Here is a 14,657-nt window from a genome sequence, read left to right as displayed (position 1 = left end):
TGCACTGTTGGCAAAGGCAGCAAACATCAGAAGGGAAAATAATTTGATCAGTGATAAATAGTTGGAGAATCTCATTTTATGTCTCTATTCTTATCTGTCTGCTTCAGGAACAAGATTCAGCATTAGTATAATGGAAGGTAACAAAAAATTTCAGTTAGTATAAAGTTATGACTACTAGTAAGGTCATCACATTTTACTTTTAGTAACAAAACAAACCTGTTGCTTTGCCTGATTTTTCAACAATTTTGATTCTAAGCGTTTAATAGTATCATTTGTGGCAGGAACTTGCTCCATATTAGTGTCACTTTTATTACTGGTATTTGTAGAAGCGATGTCCATGAATGAGCCTAGGAAAGTAGAAATATTTATGACTACAGGTTGGGAATAATACAGAGGCTTCATTCAATAATATGTAACTTAAACTCTTTTCTAAACTAACAAGACATGAACAGAAACAAAATAAGACTTTTCAAGCCAATGAAGAGATCTAAACCCATTTTAAATGAATTTTAAGGATAACACAAAAAGGGAACCAAAATGCTTAATCTTCTAAAAATCAAGGATGACTATAAGATTCTTAGCCTCAGCTAGTAAATCAGAGCAGCCATTAATCAAAGTTGGGAAGACAACGGGAGAAGTAAGTCTGAGGGGAATGTCAGGAACTTAGTTTTTGGAAAATGGTAAATTTGAGTTCCTATTAAAGATTTGTATATATTTGGACAGAGAGAAAAACAGCGAGAGAGGGAACACAAGCAGGCAGAGTGGAAGAGGGAGAAGCAGGCTTCCTGCCGAGCAGGGAGCCCAACATGGGGCTGGATCCCAGAACCCCGGGATCATGACCTGAGCCAAAGGCAGATGCTTAACAACTGAGTTCCTATTAGATATCAAGTAAGGAGTTGGATATAGGAGTATGAGGTTCAGGTCAGGGAGGGAAGAAAATATCAGCAAATGGATGGTATACAGAGCTGTAATATTATGAGACTACTGAGGAAACGAGTATAGAGAGATAAACAAAAGAATATTAATGACTGAGCCCTAGGCATGCTGACATGAATAGGTTGGGAAGGTAAAATTACCAGCAAAGGAAACTATCAGAGAAAGTGGCCAGAGATAGAAGATGGAAATCCAGGCTAGTATGATATCCAAGAGACCAACTAAAGAAAGTGCAACATATAAGGAGAAAGTAATGAACTGTGTCAAATGTTGCTGAAAGCCAAAAAAGATGAGAACTGGGGGCGCTTGGGTGGCGCAGTTGGTTAAGCATCCAACTCTTGGTTTTGGTTCATGTCAGGGTCATGAGATGAAGCCACAAGTCAGGCTCTGTGCTCCTCAGGGAGTCTACTTAATATTCTCTCCCTGTCTCCCTCTGCCTTTCCCCCACGCTTATGGATGCACTTCCTCCCTCCCTCCCTCTGAAATAAATAAATCTTAAAAAAAATGATGAGAACTGAAAATCATTTCAATTTAGTCATGTGGAGACAAATGGTGACCTTGACAAGAGCAATTCTGGAGTAGTGGTATAATAAAAGCCTCAATAGACTGGGCAATAGAGAATGAGGAAGAGAGAAGCTAAGAGGATGCAAATATAGACTATATATGCCCTGGGAATGATTCCAGTAGAAAGGCTGGTGATGCAAGAGACTGAGGGAAGAACTGCTGCAAAGAGCAGATGGGATATAGTGCACAAGTAGACAAGCTTGCCTCTGGTGAGGAGCGTGGAGAGCTCAGCCACAGTAACAAAAAGAACGTAGACCAGATGGGCACAGATACATAGGTAGGTGGGCAAATGTAGTAGGGGAGCCTCTGGGAGCTATCTTCTGATCATTCCAATTTTTCAAAGAAATAGGTAAATAGGATCAGCTAAAAGTGAGGAGTGAAGAGGAGGTATTTGAAGTTTGAGGAGAGAGGCTAAAGTGTAAAATTAAGTCACCCAGGCAAGAGGAGACAGACTAAACTACAGTACAACCATCCAGCATCACTCTATCACTAAAGCATTTGAAAACAGTAAACACGTATTGTCTCCAGCCACATTCAGTTGCACAGTTACAGGCAACGGCAAGCTGAGTGTCAGACCGAACCATTTGTGGTTTAGTCAAACAAGCCTAAGACAAGAAATTATAATAACTATCTGGAATTAAGTGAAGGGAGGATAAAAGGAAGGATCTAAGAGAACTGTGGCTCAGTGAAAAGATGGAAGGATCAAAGGCCTGAAGGTCACAGTACTTAAACAGGGACAGAGTTTGGAGGTGGTGGTAGAAACAAATAAAGGAATTTTAGAGAAGTTCACTTTAGAATTCAGAGCAACTTAAAGATTTTTAGTAAAAATAGAATTTGGAAAAACTATTAAACCAGCTTAAAATAAATGTAATTATTTTTGAGGTGAAGGAAACATCAGCAAACTTATTTTTCAGTAAAAATAAAATTTTAAGTATGGGATAAATATATGTGTACATATACACATGTATCTTTTAGTTGTAATTAAATTAATGAGTGCTTAAAATGCCATATATTTTGAAAAGCAGTTTTTCTAAGTTAGAGACTTATTTCTACTGTCTCTTCTGATGATCACAAACTACAGATCCTACTACTCCGTATTTAGAAAACTAAGGAACTTTGAACTAAAAATAAGAGTTCTTAAATAAGAGTTTCTATAGACTCTTCTATAAAGACCAAAAAGAAGAGTGTTCATGATAAAAAAATATGCAGTTTTTAAAATTTACAATGATTTCTAATATTATTTGATTTACCCATATCTGTGTAAAAATGATTATTTTTCAAATAAAGAATGACATCCCAGCAATACAATATACTATCTTTTTATATTTAACTATACAAGAATTCTACGACTTGGAAGCAAGACTTTAGTAACTCTTTAATCTGGGTACCTTCCTGAAGAATGATGCACCTGGAAATCCAAATTGCAGTCAATCATATGAAATGAAGAAATTAAAATGCAAATGGAGACATCATCCATTGCCTCTTGATTATAATTTCATGGGAACAGAGACAAAAAAAAATTAAGTTATTACTCTTCCAATCTATCCATTTACCTGTACTGGTGGCAGAGTTGCTCTGTCCTTCATCTGAATACTGACAAGGGTACTGTAATGGCTCATCTGCTCCTGGAAAGTACTATATATGAAAAAGTAAATCAAAATTTAAAATTTCTTTAATACAAAATAAATACTGTAAGAATTAACTCGAAGAATACACATTAATTATTTCCTTGTCCTGGGATGTGAAAGTAGCGGAGATGGTGCTTTATTTTCCCTACAGCATATACTGAATTTATAGAGGTCTAAACTCAGTATATGCCTTAAGTTTGTGAACTTGCAAAGATGATGATAATGTGCTACTCTTTTAAATTTCAACTGTGATCAATGCTGTGTATGTACTTAAGTAGTATCTATTTTACACAGAGCCTAGATACTCCTCAAGAAAACAGCTATATTTTTCTAGAGGAACATACCAAATATAATAGTATTATTCCTTGTACTTAGGTAAAATGTATTTATGTTCTCATAGCACCGATACAAACTTTCAAATTGTTAAAATTATTGTCAGTCTGACAACTGAGTTTGGTATGTCAGAGAATAATCAGAATATTTTGAATATCAAAGACAGATTATGGCTGTTCCTCTATAAAATGGAGATACAATATTGGAAATTTTGCTTGTCAAAAATTAAAATTCAGGGGGCGCCTGGGTGGCTCAGTGGGTTAAAGCCTCTGCCTTTGGCTCGGGTCATATCTCAGGGTCCTGGGACCGAGCCCTGCATGGGGCTCTCTGCTCAGCAGGGAGCCTGCTTCCCCCCACCTCTCTGCCTGCCTCTCTGCCTACTTGTGATCTCTGTCAATAAATAAATACAATCTTAAAAAAAAAACCCTAGAATTCAGGGAAAAAAAGAAAGGTGTTCTTTTCAAGTCAGACAAAGCAAATATAAGTACAATTACAATCTGAACAATTTATATATCCCAATGTTTTAAGGTATCTCACTATGAAAACTAAGTTGTTTTCTTATGAGCACATCTTTAGGGCCTAAAATTGTACATATAGCTGGTACCCACCCACATATGATGGGTTAAACTTTAATCAAGTTAGTGCAAGCTTGGTTAACCTAAATCATTTTCAGTAGAATAAACAAATCTTTGGCCATCTAGGAAGTCTACATTTAAGGAGACTGAAAGGTTCTTCTACCGAGCAAAATTATTCTACTGTTCTAAAATTCAGGCACTTAATAAGTATGTGAACTTTTAAAGTCAAAGTACCACTTGGGAGATTTTTGTTAATGTACCAAAAACTAGAGGCCTAAAATTATTAAAATAATTCCAAGTGTCTGCTTATTATAGACTAAGAAATTTTGATAATCATTTGAAAGGATTCTTCTAAATTAAAAATTTCTATTAAATACTAGATGTTTAACTTTTTAATGGTACAAGAAAAGCTAAAAATATGTAATTAAACACCAAAAGGTAAAAATCATGAAATACATGTGTCTGGGAATACAACCATTCTATTGCCTTGCAAAAATGACTGCTTGATGAAGATCTATACTCAAGAAAATTTCAAATTTAGTTTGTCAAGTATTAGAGTAAGAAAATACCCAAGTCCTGTATAAAGACATCTAATTTAGCTTCTCAGATTACAGATGAGGAAACAGGCCCCCAAACAAACACATTTGTTCGCTAAATTAAGCAGGAGGAAAAAGCAAGTTCAGAAATCTAGTTAAGCTATCCTTCCATTACAAAGAACTAGATTTTTTCCCCCAAAATAAGTCTTCTCCTCTGATTATATGAGTAATAAATGCCCATTCTAACTTGGACAATACAGGAAAGTATAAAGCAGAAAACAGCAATATGTCTTTTCACTTTAAAATCCCAGACTCAGTATATATCAAATTCCCCTAAATCCAAAGCCCCTCAAAAGAAGGATTATACCCGCATCAAGTGAGTCATTATTTTCACAATTTCCTCCATTGAAGGGCGCTGAGAAGGATCTTTAGACCAACAACGAGTCATCAGGCTCTCAATGGGCTTAGGTAAATTTTTGATCAGTGGTGGTCGAGTACCTATAATTGAAAATTAGAAGGGGGGAAAGAATGGATTTACCCAAAGAATGGTGTAAGCTTTTTATATGTACTCCCAATACAGTATTTATTTTATAGATCTTATAATTTAAGATTTATTTTGGAATAATAAATACTTTTTTTTGTCTATTAGGTTTACATTATATTTTCATAAAGGGGAAGGTACACCTTTCCCAAAGTTAAATTAAAATATATGCAGTACAGTAGGAGTAAGACTGAGAAATAATATCTCATTTGTTCTAAACATTGTTCTTTTAACAAGTAATAATGGCTTAATGGGTGCTTTGAGGTAATCTTACTTGAACTAGGTAGGTTTTCAGATTCACTATAAAAATTTCAAATGTGTTTGAAAAATCACCTTCCATAACAGAAAAGTCATCAACTATGGTGTTATACTCACTGATCTCTAAATGACTCTTTTGTCAGTGGCAGACCTTTCTGGCTGCTGTGAATCCATCTCTTCACCAACTGAAACCTGTCAACTTCTGTGTAATTACCAAGATTAACAGAAAGGTCCCTAACCGAAAAAGAGCCTCAAATATAATGAAATCCTTGTAATTTTACCAACTAACAAGTTAGTTCTTTTATTCTGTACTTCCCCGACAGTCAATTATTTACTGACAATTAATAGAAAAACAAAACACATTGTCTTAGTCAATGCTCCAGCATTCTCTACAATGACATTAAAGGTGGTAAAATGAAAGACAGTACAGGAAACTAAGAACACTTAGGATTACTCATATGATGGTACTGTTTGACAAATCTATGAATGATGTAGTTAGGCAGGTATTTTTATGATCTGTGGAATAGTGTACTAAAATGCCAGTAAAATTTAAATGCCATAATCAGAATGATTATAACCAATTGACAGAAATTAAATAATAGAGAATGATATAAAAATAAAAAAGGTTAAGCAACTTCCCTCCATGAAGAGTTTATTTTCCCAAATCAAATGTGAAATAACTTGATTAATGAAGAACATGTATTCTAATATCTTCAGTGGTTAGAAACATCACAACTACATGTCTAAAAAAAGCAGGAGGGATAAAGGACACTGAGTTCATAAGTCAATGTAAGTTAAAAATAGGGACACTGGGAATCAGAAAGATCTGGATGGGAATCCCAGCAATACTTTACTAATCTAATGACCCTGAGTAACTTCCTTTCCCTCTCTAAGTCTTGGTTTCTGTAAAATCGTATAACTGTTAAATGAAGCAATAACATACTCCCCTTATAAGGATGAATGAGAAGATAAAAAGAAAGCATATGTGAAGCACTTTGTGTTTTGCCTTTATGAATAGCTGAAGTAACAATTCTTATTATTATTCTTTGCTCCCTCAGGAGAAAAGGCTATACCTCCTCAATTACCCTAACCTTGAAAAAGATTTTATTTATTTATTTTTAAGTTTTATTTTCTCCACAGAGTCCAATCTGAAGCTTCTCTATTCCCTAGAGAAAGCCAACCTAGGTAGTCGGCTCTGGCTGTCTACTGATGGCCTTTCCTTAATTAGCAGGATCAGCAGACCTCCTCAGCCTTGGGCAAAGGACAGGACCACTCTCAGTACTGCCCTACCTGATTCTGGGGGTGAGGAGAACTGGACATTTTAATGTTAGAGATAAATGGTCTTCTTTGGGGTAGATACAATTGTCCAGACAGAAAATATACAAAATATATAAAAGAAAAATTTCTTTTTACAAACCGTTATGAACAGCCCACATGATACGGAAAGCTGGGCCACCAATCTCATCAAAGGGTTTCCGACGTGTTATCACTTCCCAAAGGATAATACCCCAGCTGAAGACATCACATTTTTCACTGTAATTGCTACCTAGAGAAAAAGGTGGTATAATTTCAAGACTCTTTTCCACATGACTTACAGGAACAATTGCTTTCATAAATTTTTAAGAATGAGCACTATGTACAAAAACAGGAGGATGCTGCATGTATAGCTGAGAAATTACTCTTTCTTAATTTCTTAAGTAACTTAAGTCTCTGCAACAAAACATTTATTTATGAACCGAATATTAATGATGCACTAAAAAACCCCACTTTAGAAAGGTGGTCATTTTCTACCTTTTCATGGAGAGCCACAGGATTTGTCTTTTATTTATTCAGACTTCCACTTTCTGTGAGGCAGAGTATAAGACATTTGTACTTTCCTTTCCTTCATTTTTTTTTAAAAGATTTTATTTATTTAATTGATAGACAGAGATCACAAGTAGGCAGAGAGGCAGGCAGAGAGAGAGGAAGGGAAGCAGGCTCCCTGCCGAGCAGAGAGCCCGATGCGGGGCTCGATTCCGGGACCCTGGGATCATGACCTGAGCTGAAGGCAGAGGCTTCAACCCACTGAGCCACCCAGGCACCCCTCCTTTCTTTCATTTTAAGAATTTAATTTCATTCTTAAATTTTCCTCCCCCATTCATTACTCTACTATCACAACAGAAGAAATTTCTAATTAAATGATAAAACTTTCTTTTCAGTATCTGGCAAGACAAAAATTCTTAATTTGCAAACTTTAATGTTGTAAGCAGTGAAAATGATGGATAACAAATTTTTCAGAATGATTATAACCAATTGACAGATTATGCTGCAAAATTTATAGGATCACTAAATTGGGCCCATTAGCAAACTACACAGCAAAAAAACTCCCCAAACCCCCAAAATCCATGTAAGAATGACTATAGTACCACACATGCACTAAGAAGTATACTGTAAGCACTAAAATATTAAAATCTAATTTGGGTAATAGGGACTGACATCTTTCAGAAATGAAGAAATCACTATAGCCTTACAGTATGAACTTTTATTACTCTGAATTATTTCTGGCTTCTGGTATAAATAAGTCTTTTTGCTCTTCACATTACAGTAATACTATGTGATTTTAACTCACAGAAAAGCATTTTAAATAAATTGTTTCAGGGGCGCCTATGTGGCTCAGTCGGTTAAGCGTCTGCCTTTAGCTCAGGTCACAATCCCATGGTCCTGGGATCGAGCCCCACATAGGGCTCCCTGCTCCATGGAGAGCCTGATTCTCCCTCTCCCTCTGCTTGCCACTCCCTCTTATCAAACAAATAAATAAAATCTTTAAAAAAATTGAATAGTTTTAAATCAATGTATTCTGTATATGAACTTAAAAACAGGGGGCGCCTGGGTGGCTCAGTGGGTTAAAGCCTTTGCCTTTGGCTCAGGTCATGATCCCAGCGTCCTGGGATCGAGCTCTGCATCGGGCTCCCTGCTCTGCGGAGAGCCTGCTTCCTCCTCTCTCTGCCTGCCTCCCTGCCTGCTTGTGATCTCTCTCTCTGTCAAATAAATAAATAAAATCTTTAAAAAAACAAAACAAAACAGGAAGCACTATTTAATTTTGTACAATTTAACGTCTGCTGGTTCATTCACTTTTTAACTGAATTTTATGGCAAAACAGTTCCACTCAAGAGACCAACTGCATTGGCAAATTTCTCTTTCTCTCAGGTGGCTAAAAACAAAGAAACAAAAAAAACGTTAAATTCATCAAAAATAAAAGAAATAAGCCATAATCAGAATCTGATTACTGAACATATCTGAATTTAATGGACATACTTTCTAACACACAAATCACACATCTTCAGTTCAACTTTTCTCATTTAAAAGATAACTTGATGTTTTCATACAGAAAGGTATTATGAAATTTATGGATCATTCTTTTAGAACTTGAGTGAGATACAGAGATGTAAAAGAAATTAAACATCTCATCCTTTACTAGTCTTTCTCGGTATCATATTTCTACCAAATTACTTGCAATCCTTTTAAGGCATGCTCATTTAGACTGTCAGTTTTTAATTGCTAGGAAATCAATACAAAGTACAACTGATTCTTGTTATTCTTGGTGTTTATGTTCTATAAAGTTTCTGTGAAGACTGGACTAGTGAAAGCTGAGTCATTTGCTCATGGGGGCAATCAGGGTTAGGTTCCTGTGAACCTCTTAATGTCACTGATCAGTATATAACCTTGTTTTATATGGGTTTCTGTTTAAGACACCTTATTTAATATATATGTGAGTTCATTAACATTGACCTCATGGAACAGCACTATAACTCATGTCTGAATAAAGATTAGCTAGCATATTTCTCTGTTAAGACATATCACAGCCTTGTTATACTTAGAACCACTAGAAAGCACTTCAATGCTGCCCTTGGAGGCCATCTTAAACAGCGAAATCACCAACAAAAAGCACATAAAAAACGAAAAAAACACAGCACTAAGTAGATCATTAAAATGACACAATATAAGAGCCGAAATAAGAAGGCAGTGTGTTGTCTTGCTACTTAGCTGGGAACATATGTTGGACGACTCAAAATGTTCCCCTGCTCTATACATGCCTGCAAATAACCATGAAAGAACCATGAATACTGATTTTCAGGTTAAAAATAGGCACATTTTACAGTTGCAATAGGTGGAAAAGGAAGATGAGGCTTGACTGTACATATACTTGAACTTGCATAGGACACTGCTAGACAACACAAATCTTGCTATGAGATTTAAGATCTAGGGCTGTATTTATTACTGCCTCTTAGACTTTAGTACCGTTGACCTGTGAATACTTGTATGAATTGCAGAGGTCTACTTAAATGTGATTTTTTTTTTTTGAGAAATACAGTACAATACTATAAATGTAGTTCCCTTACTGTTTTCTTAATAACATTTTCTTTTTTCAGTTTATTTTCGTGTAAGAATATAGTATATCATACATACATAAATATGTGTTAAAAGGCTGTTTATTTTATCACTAATGCTTATGGTCAATAGTTTTCTATAAGTATTTAAGTTTGGGGGAGTCAAAAGTTACATGTGCATTTCCAACCGCACGGGATGGTCAGCACCAATAACTTCTATGTTGTTCAAGGGTCAACTGTATATCCTTTCTAGTATGTACTATGCAGAAATAAAACCACTGAAACAGGGTAAAGCCATAAACACACTCTGGATGTACATGGAGTAAGAAGGCATCTTATCAGTCAAGACATGCTTTTGTCATTTACCTTCAAAAACTTCAGGTGCCATCCAAGCAGCACTCCCCTTGTTATTGGTCATATGAGTCTGAATGTCACAGGCTGTACCAAAGTCACAGATTTTTAATACTGTCCCGCCTGCAACCAGCAGCAAGCTGTTTACAAAACAACAAAAACAAAGGTTGTAAGACCAACACTTGATTATCTACAATAAAAGAGGAGGCATTTGTGGTAATAGAAATGGTTAAGCAAAATGTCATCAACTTTTGTCAAACACTTCTTGGTCACTCTAATAGCTCAATGGTTCAGAGGAATATTAGCAAAAAATAAATTGCCTTAACCTAGCTCTCTTAGGGAGACTGCTAGATCCACATTTTGATGTCTTCATCTCTATCTCCATAATCTTTCCTGACTATACATCTCTCTGGGCCAAAATAAAATATGGATTTAAAAAAGTTCTAGTAGGTCAACATTATGTGTTCTAAAATGGAAGTAAATGGATATCAATACTTTTGTAAGTCACTTGTCCCCTAAATTCAATCTACCTATTGCAGTGTTTTTCAAGCCAATGGGCTGTAGGTGGAAGTGATGTAGTTCTCTTTTAAGCCTGGCCATAAAAATCTCCCACATATATATATTTCTTTTCCTTTCCTCATATGCCATGGAGTGCAGAGGATTTTGAGCTACAAGGAGCCTGGGATCCTGAGCCACCACATGAGAAACTTACTATTTCATTTTGGACTTCACATGAGTGGAAAAAAAAACAACAACAACAAACAAACTTGTATTTTGTAAAGCTATGAGATTTCAGAGCTTACCTACTGTTAACAGTGCAACTCTAACCGATATAAGAAATTGGTGTAGAAGTGGATGCTGCTATAACAAAAATCTAATATATTTGATATTAACTTAGCAACAGGCAGCAAGAAAGCTAAAACTGGAGACTGGAAAGAAACAGATCCATGTAATGACATGGCAAAACACTTTGTAAAAATTGTCTCCTATGATAATGTGGCCTTGAAGGACTGGAAAAGCTGACTGCTTCTAAACTCCAAATAGCAGGAAATAAGACTGACAAAAGCCCTTAAGACTCAGTACCGCAGCAAAGAACAAATTAAGAGAAAGTACTTCCCACCTGAACGTAATAGTTTAATTAAAATGTTCCGCTAAGAAAAGGCAATGTGGCCAGAAATCAAATAAACCAGGTTCAATATTTTGCCTAAGAAAGAATTCTGGTAATAGTCACAGGCACATGAAATTGACTGGAACCAGGGTGATCATAAGCCTACTCTTGAGGAAATTAATACTGTCAAATGAACTACAAATTTCTAAATAAGACTTTTGATTATTTTGAGTCTTACAACAATCCTCAGGAGCCCAGATTTACATAACCAGTGTGCAGCTGGGAAATCTGTACAGCTTTGGAGGAGAGTATACACCAATACCCACATCTGGCATAGTATAAAGAATGCACAAGGGGGAACCCACGAAAGGGTGAAGCTTGGAATCATGAGCAATGGATAAGGGAGTTCCTTTTCAAGGGCCAAAGGTCTGATCAAGACCCCTCTTACAAATCCAGGGCAGAGGGACCAGACAATGCCAAGACTTCACCCCTAGAGACTAGGAACTACTGTATGCCTCCATGCTTCCCTTTCCCCAGTGGAAAGTTTTACTGATTGCCCCATCTTTCAGCTATTATGTATTGGGTGAATGGGGAGAGAGAGAGGTGACAGATAACTTGTCCTTTCAATTCATTCGTTTCCAAACTATGGAAGGCCACAGGTGGAGGACTGCATGTCATCCTGAGCTGTTCATCCGGATGGTGAACTGGATGGTGACTGTTAGAGCCTTTGAGATGTTTAACTGGTGAAGAGCCGTGAGTGGCTCTAACCGGTGGTTAGAGCAGTAAATACTCTGGGTGACTGGGACTGGCCATCTGCTCATAAAAGCCATCCCCTTCTTCCTCTGGGGCATACTAGACATTTCCCAACTTCTACTGTAGGTAATTATACCTAAGACTGAGTTGGGGCCACTGAGGGTGGGAGGGTCACTTCCAGGCCTTGTTCAAAAAACCTCTCATATGTGATCTCCATTCTCTTTATCTGCTGGCTGAATGCTTAAGTTCCCAAAGTCCTGGAGGACGGCGGAAGTACAAAACGGAGGGAGCTTAACTGGGTCCTTGAATGACAATGCGGAAGATCATCTGCCAAACAGGAACCCCTCTTTTGGATTTCACATGCATGAGCAATAAATTTCTATTGTGATAAGCCCAATATTAGCTACAGCAGCTGGTTTTAACTAATATTCCTAGCTATTAGGATTCCTTTAAAGAAACCGATACTCAGAGTTTTAGGTATTTTATATCCCAATGTAACTTATTATTCCTATAAAAACTGAAATCAATATAAAGCACTTTAAAAGTGCAAAAAGAACTATGAAAGTAAAAGACAGTTTTATTACCTTACTCAAAAGTTAAACATTTAAATGTGTAAAACACTCTCTATATCATTACCTAAAAAGCTGAAAGTCTATTTTCAACATTTTGAGGAACCTCCATGCTGTTTTCCAGAGTGGTTGCACCAGCTTGCATTCCAACAGTGTAGGAGGGTTCCCCTTTCTCTGCATCCTCGCTAGCATCTGTCATTTCCTGACTTGTTAATTTTAGCCATTCTGACTGGTGTGAGGTGATACCTCATTGTGGTTTTGATTTGTATTTCCCTGATGCCAAGTGATATCGAGCACTTTTTCATGTGTCTGTTGGCCATCTGGATGTCTTCTCTGCAGAAATGTCTGTTCATGTCCTCTGCCCATTTCTTGATTGGATTATTTGTTCTTTGGGTGTTGAGTTTGCTAAGTTCTTTATAGATTTTGGACACTAGCCCTTTATCTGATATGTCGTTTGCAAATATCTTCTCCCATCCTGTCAGTTGTCTTTTGGTTTTGTTAACTGTTTCCTTTGCTGTGCAAAAGCTTTTGATCTTGATGAAATCCCAATAGTTCATTTTTGCCCTTGCTTCCCTTGCCTTTGGCGATGTTCCTAGGAAGATGTTGCTGCGGCTGAGGTCGAAGAGGTTGCTGCCTATGTTTTCCTCAAGGATTTTGATGGATTCCTTTCTCACATTGAGGTCCTTCATCCATTTTGAGTCTATTTTCGTGTGTGGTATAAGGAAATGGTCCAATTTCATTTTTCTGCATGTGGCTGTCCAATTTTCCCAACACCATTTATTGAAGAGGCTTTTCTCCATTGGACATTCTTTTCTGCTTTGTAGAAAATTAGTTGACCATAGAGTTTTGGGTCTATTTCTGGGCTCTCTATTCTGTTCCATTGATCTGTGTGTCTGTTTTTGTGCCAGTACCCTATGACCCAGCAATTGCACTACTGGGTATTTACCCTAAAGGATACAAACGTAGTGATCTGAAGGGGCACGTGCACCCGAATGTTTATAGCAGCAATGTCTACAATAGCCAAATTATGGAAAGAACCTAGATGTCCATCAACAGATGAATGGATAAAGAAGATGTGGTACATATACACAATGGAATACTATGCAGCCATCAACAGAAATGAAATCCTTCCATTTGCGACGACATGGATGGAACTAGAGGGTATCATGCTTAGCGAAATAAGTCAATTGGAGAAAGACAACTATCATATGATCTCTTTGATATGAGCAAGTGGAGATGCAACATGGGGGGTTAAGGGGGTAGGAGAAGAATAAATGAAACAAGATGGGATTGGGAGGGAGACAAACTATAAGTGACTCTTAATCTCACAAAACAAACTGAGGGTTGCTGGGGGGAGGGGGGTTGGGAGAAGAGGGGTGGGGTTATGGACATTGAGGAGGGTATGTGCTATGGTGAGTGCTGTGAAGTGTGTAAACCTGGCAATTCACAGACCTGTACCCCCGGGGATAAAAATATATTATATGTTTATTAAAAAAAAAAAAAAAAGCTGAAAGTCATGTGTAAACAAGAAGTAATTCTACTTGTTTTCTATAAAGAAATAATTCTTTATTTTGAATCCCTTTCAACCACCTTCTCTTACACAAAAAAGATATTTTTGTTTTACAGCCAACATTTATTTTATTTTTACTTATTTTGTTTCACCATTCCTTCTTGAATCTTATACTTGTCCTACATAACCATTTTCTTTCTATCCCAACTACCTTCAATTAAGGTCCATTTATAGTGAATTCTCTCAGGTTTTGTTTCAAAACATCTTTTAACTCCCACCTTCTTCTTAGAAAGTAATTTAGGGCAGGTATACTATTTTCTCTCAGCTCTGTGAAGTTATGATTCCAGTTTTCCAGATTTTACTAATGGTGCTGGAAAGTGTACTTCAATCTGTCAATACTTTGTAGGTAATCTCTTTTCTGATCAGATGATTTAAAAATCTCCCTTTTGTTTTTGTTCTTCTGTAGCTTCACTAAGGTGTGTCACAGGGTAGACTTCATTTATCCTGCTTAGAAATCATACCTTTGTCCAGAAAATTCCTGGCCAATCTCTCTCTCTAAAAATATTTCATTTATTTACTTGGCAGAGAGAGAGAGATCACAAGTAGGCAGAGAGGCAGGTATAGAGAGAGA

The 14,657-nt window shown here is 36.7% G+C and overlaps 1 protein-coding gene across 6 annotated transcripts in view; it reads right to left on the bottom strand.

Moving 5' to 3' along the window:
* LOC111158801 (mitogen-activated protein kinase kinase kinase 7) overlaps nucleotides 1-14,657 on the bottom strand; it is a 74,762-nt gene that overhangs the window by 35,694 nt on the left and 24,411 nt on the right. For all 6 annotated transcript variants that reach the window (XR_002641377.1, XM_022521063.1, XM_022521062.1 and 3 more), the window contains exons 6-10: nucleotides 10,102-10,226; nucleotides 6,786-6,914; nucleotides 4,937-5,067; nucleotides 3,051-3,132; nucleotides 217-347 (exon numbers count right to left, since the gene is read on the bottom strand). Coding sequence is in view for 5 of the 6 variants with exons in the window: in XM_022521063.1 (XP_022376771.1) it covers nucleotides 217-347; nucleotides 3,051-3,132; nucleotides 4,937-5,067; nucleotides 6,786-6,914; nucleotides 10,102-10,226 (598 nt within the window). In the remaining variant the exon portion in view is untranslated. The remainder of the gene's footprint in view (nucleotides 1-216; nucleotides 348-3,050; nucleotides 3,133-4,936; nucleotides 5,068-6,785; nucleotides 6,915-10,101; nucleotides 10,227-14,657) is intronic.

The sequence above is a fragment of the Enhydra lutris genome, unplaced genomic scaffold (genome assembly GCF_002288905.1).
Source record: "Enhydra lutris kenyoni isolate GAN:26980312 unplaced genomic scaffold, ASM228890v2 scaffoldscaffold63, whole genome shotgun sequence".
Lineage (NCBI taxonomy): Eukaryota > Metazoa > Chordata > Mammalia > Carnivora > Mustelidae > Enhydra > Enhydra lutris.
This window is presented reverse-complemented; position numbering and strand designations above follow the sequence as displayed.